This window comes from Schistocerca americana, chromosome 5, assembly GCF_021461395.2.
Source record: "Schistocerca americana isolate TAMUIC-IGC-003095 chromosome 5, iqSchAmer2.1, whole genome shotgun sequence".
In the NCBI taxonomy this organism is placed as follows: domain Eukaryota; kingdom Metazoa; phylum Arthropoda; class Insecta; order Orthoptera; family Acrididae; genus Schistocerca; species Schistocerca americana.
The window spans coordinates 370,742,671-370,760,069 of record NC_060123.1 but is presented as its reverse complement, the minus strand read 5'-3'; the positions used below and the strand labels follow the sequence as shown (position 1 = coordinate 370,760,069).

Below are 17,399 nucleotides of genomic sequence, written 5' to 3'. Positions count from 1 at the left end.
TCCTCAATAGTTTTCAGTCTATAATAAATAAGAAATAACAAAGGAAAATAAAAATATGTAGGATAACAACTGATATAAAACAGTAAAACCACAACCTAACAAAAGCACGATGAAACGAAGTATGGAGGATGGGTGCAAGGCTGTGGATCGCCTATCGGGAGGAAATGAGTCTGGGGTCACCTGCTCAACTACGGACAGTGAGTCGGTCATAAAAATTTTGTTCCCAAGAAACCTTGACGGTGCCATCATACCGTGATGTGACAGCTAATGTGAATTAGTCTTTAACTCTTTCCTCCCTCATTCCCATTAGTTGTTTCCTGGTTTGTTTATGTGTGTCACTTGGATTCACATTGTTGGTCCGAAATGGTACCTAAATATTTTAAGGAGGGGATTTCCCTTTTAGATAATGTTTTGAAAGGGTTAATAGACAGCCAAACTCTTCACTGCATTTATGAGCAGGTACTTGTGTCTTCTGCATATATCATGTTATTAATAAGTTTCCCATTTATTGTAAACACTCTTAATCTTCTGTCAATGATTCCTTGAAAACTGCCTCAGAATAAACATTGAAAAAAAGAGTATTTACAGAATGTGCAAAAATTTAATACCACACTTTTGAAACCCATCTATGATTTGTTATACATCATTAGAAGCCCAGAGTACTGTGCAATATTTATTAGATAACTTTGTGCCATGCAAGATCGTTTACATTATAAGGACCTGGGATTTATGAGCACGTTCTAAAATACCAATGTAAGCAGAGGGTGCTTTATCCACAATTCAGTGTGGAGATAGTTGCATACTATCTGTGTTGACATAGCATCCCCATTTGCACCCGAAAAGATAGCGTGCAGTTCTGTTGAATTTTTCTTGAGTTACGTATTAGCCATAACTTACATGTAGTGCTCAACAGCTGGTGTTTGACTGCAGGAAATCACTGCAAGGCTCAATGTTTTGTGTCTCGCAATAGTCAGTGAATAATATTCGAATGACTATGCTGTGGTGGCCTGCAGCCAACTTCCCAATTTGTAAAGTAACCTGTGTCTGTTCATTAAACTCAATATCACTCATAACTTATCTGGGTCCACTCTATCAAATGTACACATAAAATTCCAGGAAAAGTAAATTACTTGTAACGAGAAAAGAAAAAAATTCTTTCCTGGTGACAGACAATGCAGTATTGGACCCACTTAATCTACACACTGCAAAAAGTAAATTGCACATAAAACACCAGAGAAAATGTGCCTGAAGCCTCCTCTAAAAGTCACTGATGATGTACTGGCAAAAATTAAATAATGTTCTTTACTTTTAAAGTGCAGAAGACTATAATGTTTTACCAGAAAATAAAATTGTAACTAGAGCTTTATTTTTAAAAAATAATTATTTCATAATTAAAAACAATATTACAGCTTTTTTATATAACATTCCATATACAAATATACATATCTATTTATTAAAACAATATTGATGAAATAAACACACATGTAATTCCTACAGTGCAAAACAGGATTCTGAAACTTAATACATACAATAATACATGTGCTCTGAAAATATTATTGTCCAATACAGTGATTATCATTTACAGAGCATTTTTTCGTCTTTCCAGTTTTCTACTGGTAACAGCACAAAGGAAAGAAATAAAAATGTCACAAGAACACAGCCAGCCAAATGAGGAATAATGATGTGTCAGAACATTTTCACATAGAATCAATAACAAGCCACTTTTCTTGCACTTGTTCAACTTGCTTTGTAACAATTGGATTTCGTATTCTGATTTTCACTTCTAGCTTCCCACCAACAGTTTTACGGCCTTCAAGCAACTGCAATTTAAAATAGAAAATAAATGTACTGCTTATCTTAAAGAATAGCATCACAATGGAAAATGAAAGTATTTTACTTACATCATAAGCATCATGAAGAATGCACTTAGTTTCCAATGGTTGCAGTTTGATATTTGCTGTACCAATTAGCGAATCGCCTCTAAAAAATCCACTGTAAAACAATGAGGTTACATAATAATAATCTTCGCAAGAGTCAGTAAGGATTATATTGAGGCAATCTACATCCTGTCAGAAACATCTGAACATAACAGAAGTTTTACAAGGAAAAATAACAATTTTTATTGTCTGTCTCAGATCTGAAAGTCTACACGAAAAATTTACATATTACTGGAGGTTCTTTAGCAAGTGACTGTATATTATTTTGCTGGTTGCTCGCATTACAGACCTGAGTCTTTTTTTAGAACTAATCAAAACAGAATGGAGTTGAATTGGCATAATAAGAGAAAGAATTAGTTTTGGTGTTTGGATTGTGTATCGGTCAGCATTTTAAGTCTGTTATATGCTATGGGATTTTAGCAGGTTATATTTCTCTCTTTCTGTCAGAATTTGTTACACAAATGACTGTAAAAATAGTATTGAAATGTTTCGAGATAAAGTAGCCAAATCGTAGCCCACTTTTACGCAACTTCAGAACTATTGATGTGTGTAAAGTAACTAAGAGCTTGGCCTTTTCTTATCAGTGGCCGTAGATGTTGATCATTTTAGTATACACAAGAAGGAAATAAATAAATAAATAAAAGAAAAAAACAAACAAAGATTAAGGAGTGGTGGTTAGCACTCTGGAAAATGCTAATAGGTTACAGCATAAGCTAAGAGAGTAAATTCCTAATTGTACAAAATATAAATTCACTTGAGAAAATATCTTTTTCTCCCCAGCTATGGCCTGAATGATTTGCCCCTGTTGCCCAACTGTCTAGCTATCCCTATTTTCTCCATGAGGAGGGAACTAACAGTTTCAAAAGCTAAGTAAATGTGTCTGTTAGCAGTACTTGGCATTTTATTTCCCACAGATAAGAAGTGCCCAGCAAGTCAGACTCCTTGTAATTTTACAGTATATGATCAGGTCAAGCTCGTTTCAAAGTCACTCAACTGTACTGTAATATGCAGTTCAGAATTGTTATCGAGGAAGAACTTTTGTGTCACACCCTTTAGTATCTGCAGTTAATACTATTCGGCAAGACCGTAATAAGTGGAAGTACACTCCTGGAAATGGAAAAAAGAACACATTGACACCGGTGTGTCAGACCCACCATACTTGCTCCGGACACTGCGAGAGGGCTGTACAAGCAATGATCACACGCACGGCACAGCGGACACACCAGGAACCGCGGTGTTGGCCGTCGAATGGCGCTAGCTGCGCATCATTTGTGCACCGCCGCCGTCAGTGTCAGCAAGTTTGCCGTGGCATACGGAGGTCCATCGCAGTCTTTAACACTGGTAGCATGCCGCGACAGAGTGGACGTGAACCGTATGTGCAGTTGACGGACTTTGAGCGAGGGCGTATAGTGGGCATGCGGGAGGCCGGGTGGACGTACTGCCGAATTGCTCAACACGTGGGGCGTGAGGTCTCCACAGTACATCGATGTTGTCGCCAGTGGTCGGCGGAAGGTGCACGTGCCCGTCGACCTGGGACCGAACCGCAGCGATGCACGGATGCACACCAAGACCGTAGGATCCTACGCAGTGCTGTAGGGGACCGCACCGCCACTTCCCAGCAAATTAGGGACACTGTTGCTCCTGGGGTATCGGCGAGGACCATTCGCAACCGTCTCCATGAAGCTGGGCTACGGTCCCGCACACCGTTAGGCCGTCTTCCGCTCACGCCCCAACATCGTGCAGCCCGCCTCCAGTGGTGTCGCGACAGGCGTGAATGGAGGGACGAATGGAGACGTGTCGTCTTCAGCGATGAGAGTCGCTTCTGCCTTGGTGCCAATGATGGTCGTATGCGTGTTTGGCGCCGTGCAGGTGAGCGCCACAATCAGGACTGCATACGACCGAGGCACACAGGGCCAACACCCGGCATCATGGTGTGGGGAGCGATCTCCTACACTGGCCGTACACCACTGGTGATCGTCGAGGGGATACTGAATAGTGCACGGTACATCCAAACCGTCATCGAACCCATCGTTCTACCATTCCTAGACCGGCAAGGGAACTTGCTGTTCCAACAGGACAATGCCCGTCCGCATGTATCCCGTGCCACCCAACGTGCTCTAGAAGGTGTAAGTCAACTACCCTGGCCAGCAAGATCTCCGGATCTGTCCCCCATTGAGCATGTTTGGGACTGGATGAAGCGTCGTCTCACGCGGTCTGCACGTCCAGCACGAACGCTGGTCCAACTGAGGCGCCAGGTGGAAATGGCATGGCAAGCCGTTCCACAGGACTACATCCAGCATCTCTACGATCGTCTCCATGGGAGAATAGCAGCCTGCATTGCTGCGAAAGATGGATATACACTGTACTAGTGCCGACATTGTGCATGCTCTGTTGCCTGTGTCTATGTGCCTGTGGTTCTGTCAGCGTGATCATGTGATGTATCTGACCCCAGGAATGTGTCAATAGAGTTTCCCCTTTCTGGGACAATGAATTCATGGTGTTCTTATTTCAATTTCCAGGAGTGTATGTTTGTGCGACACTGATACAGTTTGGCAGAATAAAATGCACAAAAAATTTGTAAGTAGCATATCGGCTTTCTATATGAACAGTATTATTATAGAGACTGTATACTGGCTTTTTTATCATTACTATCTAACTAGTTTCAAAACAAGAGGAGAGTGCTGCAACTTGACAATACATACGTAACAAGAAAATCCCCATCTGCCAAGAGCAAAATTTTGACTGTTTCCCCACTGAGTAGGGAGAGTAGAGGTGAGTGGTATTATTTAATTCCAGTAACCTTCAAAGTTATTAAGCATGCTGGTTATTTTCTATGGGCATATACAGAACCTCCTTAAACTTTAACACACATAGAAATAATGTGTGTTTAATGAATGGTTTCAGAGGAACAAGAAATAAACTGAGAGTAGTGCTTACAACAACTGTCATCATTTGCTATAGCTCATCCACTGTTAATATATAAATCTTCAGCTCAATGAAACAAAATATACACATTGCCTGCTTCCTGATGCCTATCACTCTTCCATCAAAACTGACAATTAAGGTATCGAAAAAATGACAAATTGAAAGGCTTGCATCATGCTGGAAGTCATACAACATTAATTTATTTGCTTATACAGCAAGCAGCAAAGAAGTACCTTAGCCTTTCTTCAATCAATCCTTTTGGCTGTTTGACTGGTGTCATTTCAATTTATAACCATATCTACCATCCTTCCTTACTGGAGTCATGGCAGACATCCCTGAGAAGTCATCCTAGTGGACTTTCAAAAGGCATATGATTCGATAGATGAGCAGATTGTGATACCCACCCCATGACAACTGGGCCTTAATGAGAAGCGTAGCAAGCTAGTCCGTGCCACTTTGAGGAACAACACTTCCAAAGTCAAATTTAGAAATGAGCTCTCAGAGTTTCACCATTCAGATAGGAGTTAGACAAAATGATGGTCTCTCATGCACGCTCTTCATTGCGTACTGAAGAAGATTATCAGAGAATTAACTTTAACACTACTATCGGGAAATGGAATGAAGATTGGATACTTGAAAGATAACCTCATTGTACACTGATCCGTAAGGGTGAGCATAGGTACAACATATCTTAAGATACAAAATTAGCATGGTTATTTCAGTGGCCAAGAAGTTTAACAATCAAGTGACATCATCATCTTGTGTCACAGATCAGTTTTTAATATATTGCGTCTATGAGTAGAAATAGAATCATTGTCAAAACTTGTACCAATCATATGGTATGATTAATAAATAATAATTCAGCAACAGCATTTGTTACATTACACAGTATCTATGTTACAACCCTTCAGTCTGCTATGAACAACAATAAGTAATCTCTCAGGTTTTCTTGGTGTGACTAATTAGTGTGCCTCCAGGTGTTCTGCCAACTTCTTGTTTCCATTTTATGCATGATTTTTGATGGCCAACCAAGCCATCTACTTCAGATGCTGTGAATTTTGCTGTTACAGACTTACACTAGGGCTAAACTCACTGCACCCGAAGAAGATGGCTGGGGGTCTCATCTAAATATCGTAATCGTACATCAAATGGAAACAATAACTTGTAAAATACACAGAAGCACAGTATTAATAGCTAGAAGTCTGATAAATGCCAATGTCACTCCTCTTTTAAGTTAATAAATTACCACTTAAGATGTAGCCATTCACTAGAATAAGGCAATTTTACATGTTCAATAGTTTGGTCCAATTTTTGTAATTTGCACACTCCTAGGTAAAGCACATAAATATGAAACATGCTGCTGCAAATTCCTTAAAGTCAGAAATCACTCAGCAAACAGCAGTCCTGTTGAATGGGCACACCCAACTTATTAACTTTCGGAACAAATCCTTTGTCGAGCTAGTGCACACACACACACACACACACACACACACACACACACACACACACACACAGCCAATGTCCCTCACTGCACCAAGGCACATATGTGGGCTGAAAGGACTTATTACGAAAGCTAGCACATTTTCTTTCTTGTTTGTGTGTGCCTGTCGACAAGGTAATGTTTCTGTTATTCAGGGAGTGGTTTCATTTACTCCCGACGTAATTACATTCAGCTAGAACTTACCTTACTATATTTACACATAACAGAAATCTGCTGTACATAGGCACAACATAGAAATTTTATTCTTTTCCTGCCGTAGGGCAGAGACAAACACTTTTTACATCCAAAGCATCATCTTGCCTTGGGTAAATTAAGTATTCGAAGCTTTAAAGTTGATATACAACAATAACATAAAAGATGTATGTATCATTATAGCATAAATCAGAAGCTGACTGAGATAGATGCTGGCATCAAATACAAGATAAGTACAAAGTATGAAGAGATGCAAAAGAATAAAAGGACAAGAAGTGTAAAATGCATAGTGAGACACAGAGAAAGAAGGAAGAGAGAGGCACACAGTGAAACAATGGAAGTAAGAAAGAAATACATATGTGTTGACATATATTTTGTATATACAAAGCAAAGAGTGAAATTAGAGTGATTGTAGACCTTTTTGGCAACTGTCATCATCCAGAAAACTCTTTGCAGTATGTGCCCAAGCTGTCTTGTTAAAAAAATCTTTCTTTAATGACATCAAAAAATATTTGTTGGCTGTAGGATGGGGTGCCTAGAAATAAAATATTTGTAATATTATGTAGACCAGGATTTTGACCACTGTTGCAAGTTAAGGAAATTAACGTAAATTAAGGCAAGGTAGGTGGCGAGAACCAAGGACATGTTGCAGTGCCAGTTCCACCTGTGGGGTTCTGAGAAAATGGTGTCTTGCTGAAGAATCCAAGTGGCATGTATGGTGAAACAGGCACCGAGGTCATGACTGTCATGTTGTATAACACACTCTGCGACAGGATATTGTGTGTTGCCAGTGTACACCAACTGCCTATGCCCATTTATCCTAACTGATAACTTAGTGGTAGTTATCCCAATGCAAGAAGGCTGAACAGTGTTTACATACCAGCTGGTATATGATATACATGGTATATAGTACACATTTTGCCATTTACAGTGCTGGTTTAGGTGGTGGTAAAAGGGTGCATACGGCAAGTCTTGCAGTTGAGACGTTGCAGGGGTGGGAGCCATATGGAGAATGATGGATGCAGGAGCAGCATAGCGTCTGAAAAGGATAGTGCGGAGATTGAGAAGACAACCAAAAGCTATTCTAGGTGTGGCGGGCAAAATCACTGAAAGAATGAATCTATGACTTCATAAAATAATGCCCTGAAATGAGGTCCATTCTGTCTGTAATTCTGCCCACCACACCATGATGGATGCAGGAGCAGCATAGCGTCTGAAAAGGATAGTGCGGAGATTGAGAAGACAACCAAAAGCTATTCTAGGTGTGGTGGGCAAAATCACTGAAAGAATGGATCTATGACTTCATAAAATAATGCCCTGAAATGGGGTCCATTCTGTCTGTAATTCTGCCCACCACACCTAGAATAGCTTTTCATTGCCCTCTCAAGCTCCACAATATCCTTTGGACCCTATGCTCTTTCTGCACCCATGTCCCTTTCCTATGCCTCCTACTCCTGTGACCATCCCCACTGTAAGACTTTCCCTATGCATCCTCCTACAACCACCTGTACCAGCCCTGTAACTTGCAAGACATGTACTATGAAAGAGAGAGCCACCCATGAAATGACACATATCATATATCAGGCTTTTATATTGGCATTACAACCATCAGTTAAGATGAATGGGCAAAGGCAGAGGGTGTACACTGGCAACATACAATATCCTGTTGCAGAGCTTGCTCTATGGCATGACACTTGTGACCTTGACGTCTGTTTCACTACATGTGCCATTTGGATTCTTCCCCCAGACACTAGTTTCTCAGAACTCCGTAAGTGGAAAGTGGCCTACAACATGTCCTTGGTTTTCACCACCCCCCTGCCCTTAATTTACATTAATTTCTTCAGTCTCAGCATTTCTTCACTCCCTTTTTAGTTTTCTACTTCTATCATTTTCTGACCTGTCTATTTTTTGACATCATCCTCCCACCTCTAGCACATACAATGCATTTAGGTTTTCACTCTTATTAACTCATGCACAGTGTTTTAGCAGTAATCTCTGTCTTGCATATTTCTCAATCTTCCATCTTTCAGCTCTCACATTTTCAAATCTCATCTGGTGCAGTCCCCAACAATCAGTCTTTCCTTCCCATCCCATCCGTTAAGTCTCCCTTGACCCTGGGTTTTGGGCGACTTTTCCAAACTCTACCCCTTTTCACAAATCTCACCAGGCAGTTTTTTCACCCCTCTTTCTTCCCTTTCAACCATTCTGCCAGGAGGAGGCGCCACTGGTTCCGAAAGCTAACAAACTGTAATACCTTTCTACGTGTATTCTCCTGCCACCACTTGGTGAGTAGACTCCTGCCACCACTTGGTGAGTAGATTTTTTATCCATCCTTTTCCTTGATATATTATTAATAATAATGTACATAGAAGAGATGTTAAGATAGGTCATCACAAATATATTCAGAATGAGTAAATATATAATGGTATCACTTTCTCTGAGTTATAGTGAACAATGTGATGAATATTCTGTCAGGCAAGTAAATTTTAATGTTTATAACTGCCAAATTATGAACAAATTGTTTCTATCTTTTTTATTTTACACAAAAAATTAGTGACAAAATGTGTGGAACCTGATAAAATAGTAAAACTATAACAGCACATGAAATCACCATTCTGCCATCATCAAGTGAGGAGGTCCTACAAACATCTTCCCTACTGTATCAAACATAAGGAAACACAGAACTCAGAAATGTTTCATACGTTTGCCAGTGTACTTGAGACCCATCAATCTGTGCTTTGCTGTTGTGGCAATCAGAGAATTTGCTCAAGTTATTCACATGGACTTCCACAATGTATGCAACAGTCAAAACAGTGGTATGGGTCTCATTTATGGGAAATGTCACTGCAAAGAGCAGCAGAGTGAATATATGCCAAACAGTATCCTTATCATGCCAATATCTTTCAATTTGTCTGTCCGAAAATGATGAAAAAATTCAAGAAGCGGGAAGCGTGAAGAATAACGCACATCAATGGAAAAGAAGAGTAACTGATACGAGAAATGCAATCATCATTCTAGCACTGTTAACACTCGATCCACACATCACTATGAAGCAGCTTGAATATGTGACTGGGATCAGCCAAATGAGAGTTCTACAAATATACATTCTAATGTGTTTCACCCTTACCATATTTCACTCTGACAACTTCATGGCAACTACTTAAAATTGGTTCCAGATTTCCGAAAACTGCAAAGTAAGCAGAATTTCTACAAAAGATTTTGTTTACTGGTGAAGCATCATTGAAAACCTTGGGCAAATTAATCTTTGCAATATTCACTAATGGTCAGCTGAAAATCCCCATTGGCTGCAAGAAGTGGATAAACAATGACAACTGTCTGCCAACATGTGATGTGGGCTTTTCAAGAATCACATCATTGGCCCCTGTTTTACTGATGTGACTAAGCAAAGCAGACACAATATTCTACATCATATCCTAAGAGATACACAACTGTAAATACTGGAAAACATACCACTGAACGTAAGGTGATCCATGTGAAACAACAATGGACAGGCAGATTATTGTAGATTTTCTGCTCATTCTGTGGTATTAAAACTATATCATCTGCGTAAGTCAGAGTGTTGGTTCTTCTACTCAGCTGTATTCCTGTATCCTAGCTCATTACCTTTGTCACTGCTCTTTCCCAAACCAGACTGAACAGTGAGGGGCGGTGGTGGTGGAGAAGTGGGGTGGGGGTGGAGGGGGGAGGGGGAGGAGAAGCCACACTTCAGTCTTCCTCTCCAATTTCTCTGACATCTTTCCACTCACTTTCACAATACATGTAGTCTCTTGTATTCATGCCTGTGTCATTTTTATTAATTTTCTAGGAACCTGCACCCTTTCCAGTTCTTGCCATATTGTTTGCTTGCCTCTTCACACTACCATACACTTTTTGGAAATCCACAAAACGACAGTGAACATCTCTGCAAAATTCCCAGCTCTTTGATAGCATTTGCCTTATTATACGTAGTTGGTCTACAATTCATTTTTTTAAATGCTACTTATTGGAATCCAAGTACCTCTTCAAGGTATGGTGTCAGCTACTTCAATAACAACAGGCTCAGGATCGTAGAAGTTGTGCATAGTACGGTAGTCCCTTTTTCGTTGCTGCAATCATTGGGTCTCCTTTCCTTAGCATTGGGCAGATGACAGACTGCTTCCTTCTGTTGGGATTCTTTCCCTCCTCGAAATTAAACTGATTAGATGGTATACTCTCTCTTGTAGGATCTCTCTTCCCTCTATCAGCATTTCTGCAGGTTTTCCCATTCCTCCATAGTTTTCATTTCACCTGTTATCGGTTGTCCTGCTTGTCTTTGATCATATCAATCCTTGCGTTATATCCTTTCTTGAAGAGCATGACTGTCCTGTAAAAGTCTCTTGTATTGCATACTGTTTGATCCATTTCTGCCAGTGTTATCTTGCTTTTTATATATCTCACTTTTCTGTTCAAAGGACTTGCTGCCTCCATGTATCCCAACCTTAACTTTCATTGTGTCTGTCTGTCAGCCATAACATTTTAGCCTCTTTTCTCTTGTTAACTGCATGTGTTGGTTGGTTGGTTGGTTGGTGGGTTTGGGGAAGGAGACCAGACAGCGTGGTCATCGGTCTCATCGGATTAGGGAAGGATGGGGAAGGAAGTCGGCCGTGCCCTTTCAGAGGAACCATCCCGGCATTTGCCTGGAGCGATTTAGGGAAATCACGGAAAACCTAAATCAGGATGGCCGGACGCGGGATTGAACCGTTGTCCTCCCGAATGCGAGTCCAGTGTCTAACCACTGCGCCACCCCGCTCGGTAACTGCATGTGTACCCTTGTCATTAAACTATCCTCTGCTCCACCTCCTGCTCTCCAATGGTTTCAGCATTTCATCTGCTGCGCATTTGACTTCGATCTTGAGCTTGGACCATAACGTATCTACATCACCTCGCTGTCCTTCCATGGCAGCAAACTTGTTTCAAATTTTAATTGCATGCATATAGTGGTCTTCAGTCCAGAGACTGGTTTGATGCAGCTCTCCATGCTATTCTATCTCGTGCAAACTACTTCATCTCTGAGCAACTACGGCAACCTACATCCTTCTGAATCTGCTTAGTGTATTCATCTCTTTGTCTCCCTCTACAATTTTTACCCTCCACACTTCCCTCCAATACTAAATTAGTGATCCCTTGATGCCTGAGAACGTGTCCTACCAATCAATCCCTTCTTTTAGTCCGGCTGTGCTACAAATTCCTCTTCTCCCCAATTCTATTCAGTACCTCCTAATTAGTTACGTGATCTACCCACCTAATCTTCAGCTTCTTCTGTAGCACCACATTTCAAAAGCTTTCTTGTCTAAACTATTTATCATCTATGTTTCGCTTCCACACACGGCTACACTCCATACAAATACTTTCAGAAAAGACTTCCCGACACGTAAATCTGAACCAGATGTTACCAAATTTCTCTTCTTCAGAAATGCTTTCCTTGCCATTGCCAGTCTACGTTTTATATCCTCTCTACTTCGACCATCATCAGTTATTTTTCTCTCCAAATAGCAAAACTCATCTACTGCTTGTAAGTGTCTCATTTCCCAATCTAATTCCCCCAGCATCATACAATTTAATTGAACTACATTCCATTATCATCGTTCTGCTTTTGGTGATGTTCATCTTAAATCCTCCTTTGAAGACAGTGTCCATTCCGTTCAAATGCTCTTCCAGGTCCTCTGCTGTGTCTTGACAGAATTACAATGTCATTGGCAAGCCTCAATGTTTTTATTTCTTCTCCATGTATTTTAATTCCTACTCCACATTTTTCTTTTGTTCCCTTTACTGCTTGCTCAATATACAGACTGAACAACATTGAGGATAAACTACAACCCTGTCTCACTCGCTTCCCAACCACTGATTCCCTTTCATGCCCCTCGCCTCGTAACTGCCATCTGGTTTCTGTACATATTGTAAATAGCCTTTCGTTCCCTGTTTTGATCCATGCCACCTTCACAATTTGAAAGATAGTATACCAGTCAATATTGTCAAAAGACTTCTCTAAGTCTACAAATACTAGAAACATAGGTTTGCATTTCCTTAATCTATCTTCTAAGATAAGTCATAGGGTCAGTATTTCCTCATAAGTTCCAATATTTCTATGGAATCCAAACTTATCTTGCCCGAGGGTGGCTTCTACCAGTTTTTCCATTCATCTCTAAACAATTCATGTTAGAGTTTTGCAGCTGTGACTTATTAAACTGATAGTTCAATAATTTTCACACCTGTCAACATCTGTTTTCTTTGGGACTGGAATTATTATATTCATCTTGAAGTCTGTGGATATTTCTCCTGTCTCATACATCTTGCTCACCAGATGGTAGAGTTTTGTCAGGGGTGGCTATCCCAAGGCTATCAATAGTCCTGTCCTTGTGTAGACCCTCTATGTTCTCCTTCCACGTTTCTGCTTTCCCTTCTTTGCTTAGGACTGGTTTTCCATCTGAGCTCTTGATATTCATATAGGTGAATTCTCTTTGCTCCAAAGGTCTCTTTGATTTTCCTACAGGCAGTATCTATCTTAACCCTAGTGATACATGCCTCTACATACTTACATTTGTCCTCTAGCCATCCTTGCTTAGCCATTTTGCACTTCCTGTCGATCTCATTTTTGAGACGTTTCTCTTCCTTTTCGCCTGATTTATTTACTGCATTTTTATATTTTCTCCTTTCATAAATAAAATTTAATCTCTCTTCCGTTACCCAAGGATTCCTACTAGCCCTCATCTTTTTACCTACTTGATCATCTACTGCCTTCTCTATTCCATCTCTCAAAGCTACCCATTCTTTTACTGTATTTCTTTCCCCTGTTCTTGTCTGTCATTCCCTAATACTCGTCCTGAAACTCTGTACAACCTCTGGTTCTTTCAGTTTACCCAGGTCCCATCTCCTTAAATTCCTACCTTTTTGCAGTTTCTTCAGTTTTAATCTACAGTTCATAACCAATAAATTGTGGTCAGGGTTCACACCTGCCCCTGGAATTGTCTTATAATTTAAAACCTGGTACCTAAATCTCTGTCTTACCATTATATATTTATCTGAAACCTTCCAGTGTCTCCAGGCCTCTTCCACACATACAACCCTCTTTCAGGATTCCTAAACCAATTGTTAGCTATGATTAAGTTATGCTCTGTGCAAAATTCTACCAGGCGGCTTCCTCTTTCATTCCTTACCCCCAGTCCATATTCACGTACTACTTTTCCTTCCCTTCCTTTCCTTACTATCGAATTCCAGTCCCCCATAACTAAAAAATTTTCATCTCCCTTAACTATCTGAATAATTTCATTTATCCCGCCATACATTTCTTCAATCTCTTCATTATCTGCAGAGCTAGTTTGCATATAAACTTGTATTACTGTGGTAGGCATGGGCTTCTTGTCCACCTTGGCTACAATAATGCGTTCACTACGCTGTTAAAAGCAGCTTATTCGCGCTGCTATTTTTTTTATTCATTATTAAACCTACTCCTGCATTACGCCTATTTGATTTTATATTTATAATCCTGTATTCACGTGAGCAGAGGTCTTGTTCCTCTTGTCACCAAACTACATTAATTCCCACTATATCTAACCTTAACCCATCCATTTCCCTTTTTAAATTTTCTAACCTACCTGCCCGATTAAGGGATCTGACATTCCACGCTCCGATGCATAGAATGTCAGTTTTCTTTTTCCTGATAACAACGTGCTCCGGAGCAGTCCCCACCCAAAGATCTGAATAGGAGAATATTTTACTGAAGAGGACGCCACCATCATTTAACCATACAGTAAAGCTGCATGTCCTTGTGAAAAATTACGCCTGTCATTTCCCCTTGCTTTCAGCCATTCGCAGTGGTCATTACCACCAAAGCAAGGCATGTTACAAGGCAGACTGTTGCCCCTGCAACTACTGAAAAGGCTGTGCTGCCGCTCTTCAGGAACCACATGTTTATCTGGCCTTTCAAGAGATACACCTCAGTTGTGGTTGCACTTACGGTATGGCTACCTGTATCGCTCAGGCAAGCAGGCTCCCTATCATTGGTCCTCTTTCAGTAGACCTGTGTTTATTTTCTGTCTTCTCCTGCAGTTTCTGCATTCTGTTCTTTCATGAATAGTTGTCAGCACAAGCTAGTAGTCTGATCCCATTTCTGCACCTCTTTGAGATCTTACATTTGCAACAACACTTCTGTGGCTAGCATCCACTAATATGTTGTCTACTCTGTGTGGATTGGTCAAGTCATTTCCAGGTTATCTTATAATTTTTTCTGTGAGGAAAGTAGGTAATCAATCCATAGGTTTTCTGAAGTTGCCAGACTGACTTGTTTCATTCCATTGTTGCTGGAGGAATCGTGTGGGCTATGGAGGCCAATGTAGGATCTCAGAAAGGCCTGGCATTGGCATCACCTAGGAACATTTTCACAATGTAAAATGGGTGCGTCTTCATTTACTGATCCTAGGTCTTTGTAGAAACTATCTTTTTCATTATCATTTTTATCTTATGCAGGTGCATGGTACAACGTCATTTTAAGGCTGTGAACTTTCCTTTCATTCTTGTCCACCATATTTTTAGTAACAGCCGTGAAGTACATGATATTTCCTCTTATTCTGTTGACTACTGCAAAATCAACTCCAATTTGATGTTTACCTTCTTTATTTCCAGTATAGAAGTAACTGTAGAACTTATCATTATGCATCCCTATTACACACCATCTTATCTCTTGCAGTGCCACTATTTCTGGCCTGTACCTGTTCAGTTCGTCATTCAGCACTTTCAACACTCCAGTGATGTACAGTGATCTTATATTCCAAATGCCACATTCCAATCTGTGATTGTTCTGTGATATTCTAGCATTAGGCATTTGACTGCCTAGTGCCGTTTCCAGTGTTGTTCCATACTGAATCCAAGGCTATTTCTTGGCATTTCATAGCAACTGTCTTTTTTATGCTGTGAAGGAGCTGAACCTACACTGAACCCCCAACCTGGAGGAGCAGGGTGTCCCATTTATTTTGAATCATCACCTTTGACCTAACTAGCTTGGGAGCCCCTACCAGTAGCAAAGCTACCCGTCATAGTTCTTCGGATCATCTGACCATGCAAACCCCAACACGAAAAAAAAGTGATGACACCAACCATAAGGTAGGGGTCATAGTTCAGCAGTTATAAATGTTAAAAATTACTTGTATGTCAGAAAATTCACCGCACTGTCTGTTATAACTTGGTGAAAATGGCACCTCAATATACGAATATTTACTTGTTCTGGATATAGTCGTGTTGGCTCCTCATTTTGTGTGTGAGCTACCCAACTCTTCAGGTGGATGTTTGACCACAAAATGCAAACTTTTTGAATACCTAATTTGTAAATGAGTTGGAACTACCACACTTGCTTAATGGTGAATGCAATGTTAGCATCTTATAGAAGACAGCCATCAAGTAATGAGAGAACTATATTTATATGTCACCTTTAATGCAATTTTCTCAATGGGAAAAAACACAAACTATGCAAATGTTTAGCTAAAAATTGTATGTAAAGTAAGAGTATAAGTCTGCTGTAAATGACAGACTCAAATTATTAAGGTTGGCCTGAATTTAATTCAGATTTAATTACAACTCTAATCTATCAACTATGCATCGTGATTTCAATAGTTACAAATATTTTATGAAATGTTTGAATTTTAATCAGAGCTACCTGATACCAGGTAAAAGCTCTTCTAATGTAAGAGGTTTATGTTGCACGACTTATGATAACAACTGAAACAATAAATGCATAATGATAAAAACGTCTTATTGAATGACTGTCATGCACGTATCGTGAGACTGATAGTTAATGACAAGAAATACTAAAATAATGTAGAAAGCATGACACTCAACTGAAGGAAAAAGGTCCCAGTTCATTCTCACGACATATTCTATAAGTTACATTATGAAGAATGTGTGTGAAATGATTTTAGCTACTAATCTGAGCATGCAGCAAAAAATTACATTTCTTCCATAAATCGGTGTAAATATTAGCCAACACCGATGATACAGACACAGTTACAAGATTTCACATGGCAATGGAGGAGGAGTTTAACGCATCAGAATATGTTGATGAGGACGTAGGACTGACAATGAGTCCAAGACTAAATATAGGGTCAGTAATGGTATCTGGTTGTGAATTTGAGAAGACTGAAGAATTTAACTTCTGAGATTGACCATAACCTACAATAACGATACCTCGCGCAAAATTGAACAATGGGTAGAGACAGCCAACACAGCTTACTTTACCATAATGAAACTACTTTCTTCATGACTCTCTTCTCACACCACTAAATTAATCATCTATGAAACACTTAAGGCAAGTGCTCACGCATGCCTCAGAAACTAACAGTAAGGGATACTAACGTGTTAGATGTCTTTGAAAGGAAAGCAATCTGCAGAATAAAAGGTCTCTGTTGTGAAGGAGGAAGGTGAAGAAGATGACATAACAATGATCTTCGTACCATATGTAAAGAGTCACCTACCGTAGTAAGATTGGGATGGGCTGGGTGATACAGAGGAACCGAAGAAGATATGTCAAAGAAGATCTACAGAGATTGTGATAAAGGAATTAGATAGCAGTAGCAAGGAATCACGACATCTGCCAGAAAATTGCTGAAGAGGCAGAGGTCAACAATGGACTGTAGAACAACAGAAGAAGAAATAGAATTAAGAAAGTAAGTGTCCTACCCGAATATTAGCAAAATAGCAGTCCTTTTCTTCACAGAGGGCGACATATGAAAGTGATAAAAAAGAAACTAAATTAGTGCTTAATCAACAGTTTTATAGGTTGCTGGGTTGATTAGTGATAGTCCTCCTGCTGATATTTA

General features: G+C 40.0%; 1 protein-coding gene across 2 annotated transcripts in view; it reads right to left on the bottom strand.

Moving 5' to 3' along the window:
- Window positions 1–1,344: 1,344 nt before the first annotated feature.
- Window positions 1,345–17,399, bottom strand: part of LOC124615587 (coiled-coil and C2 domain-containing protein 1-like) — a 129,618-nt gene continuing 113,563 nt past the window's right edge. For both annotated transcript variants that reach the window (XM_047143573.1, XM_047143574.1), the window contains 2 exons: window positions 1,902–1,992; window positions 1,345–1,820 (listed from right to left, as the gene is read on the bottom strand). In XM_047143573.1, coding sequence (XP_046999529.1) covers window positions 1,698–1,820; window positions 1,902–1,992 — 214 coding nt within the window. In that variant the 3' untranslated portion in view covers window positions 1,345–1,697. The remainder of the gene's footprint in view (window positions 1,821–1,901; window positions 1,993–17,399) is intronic.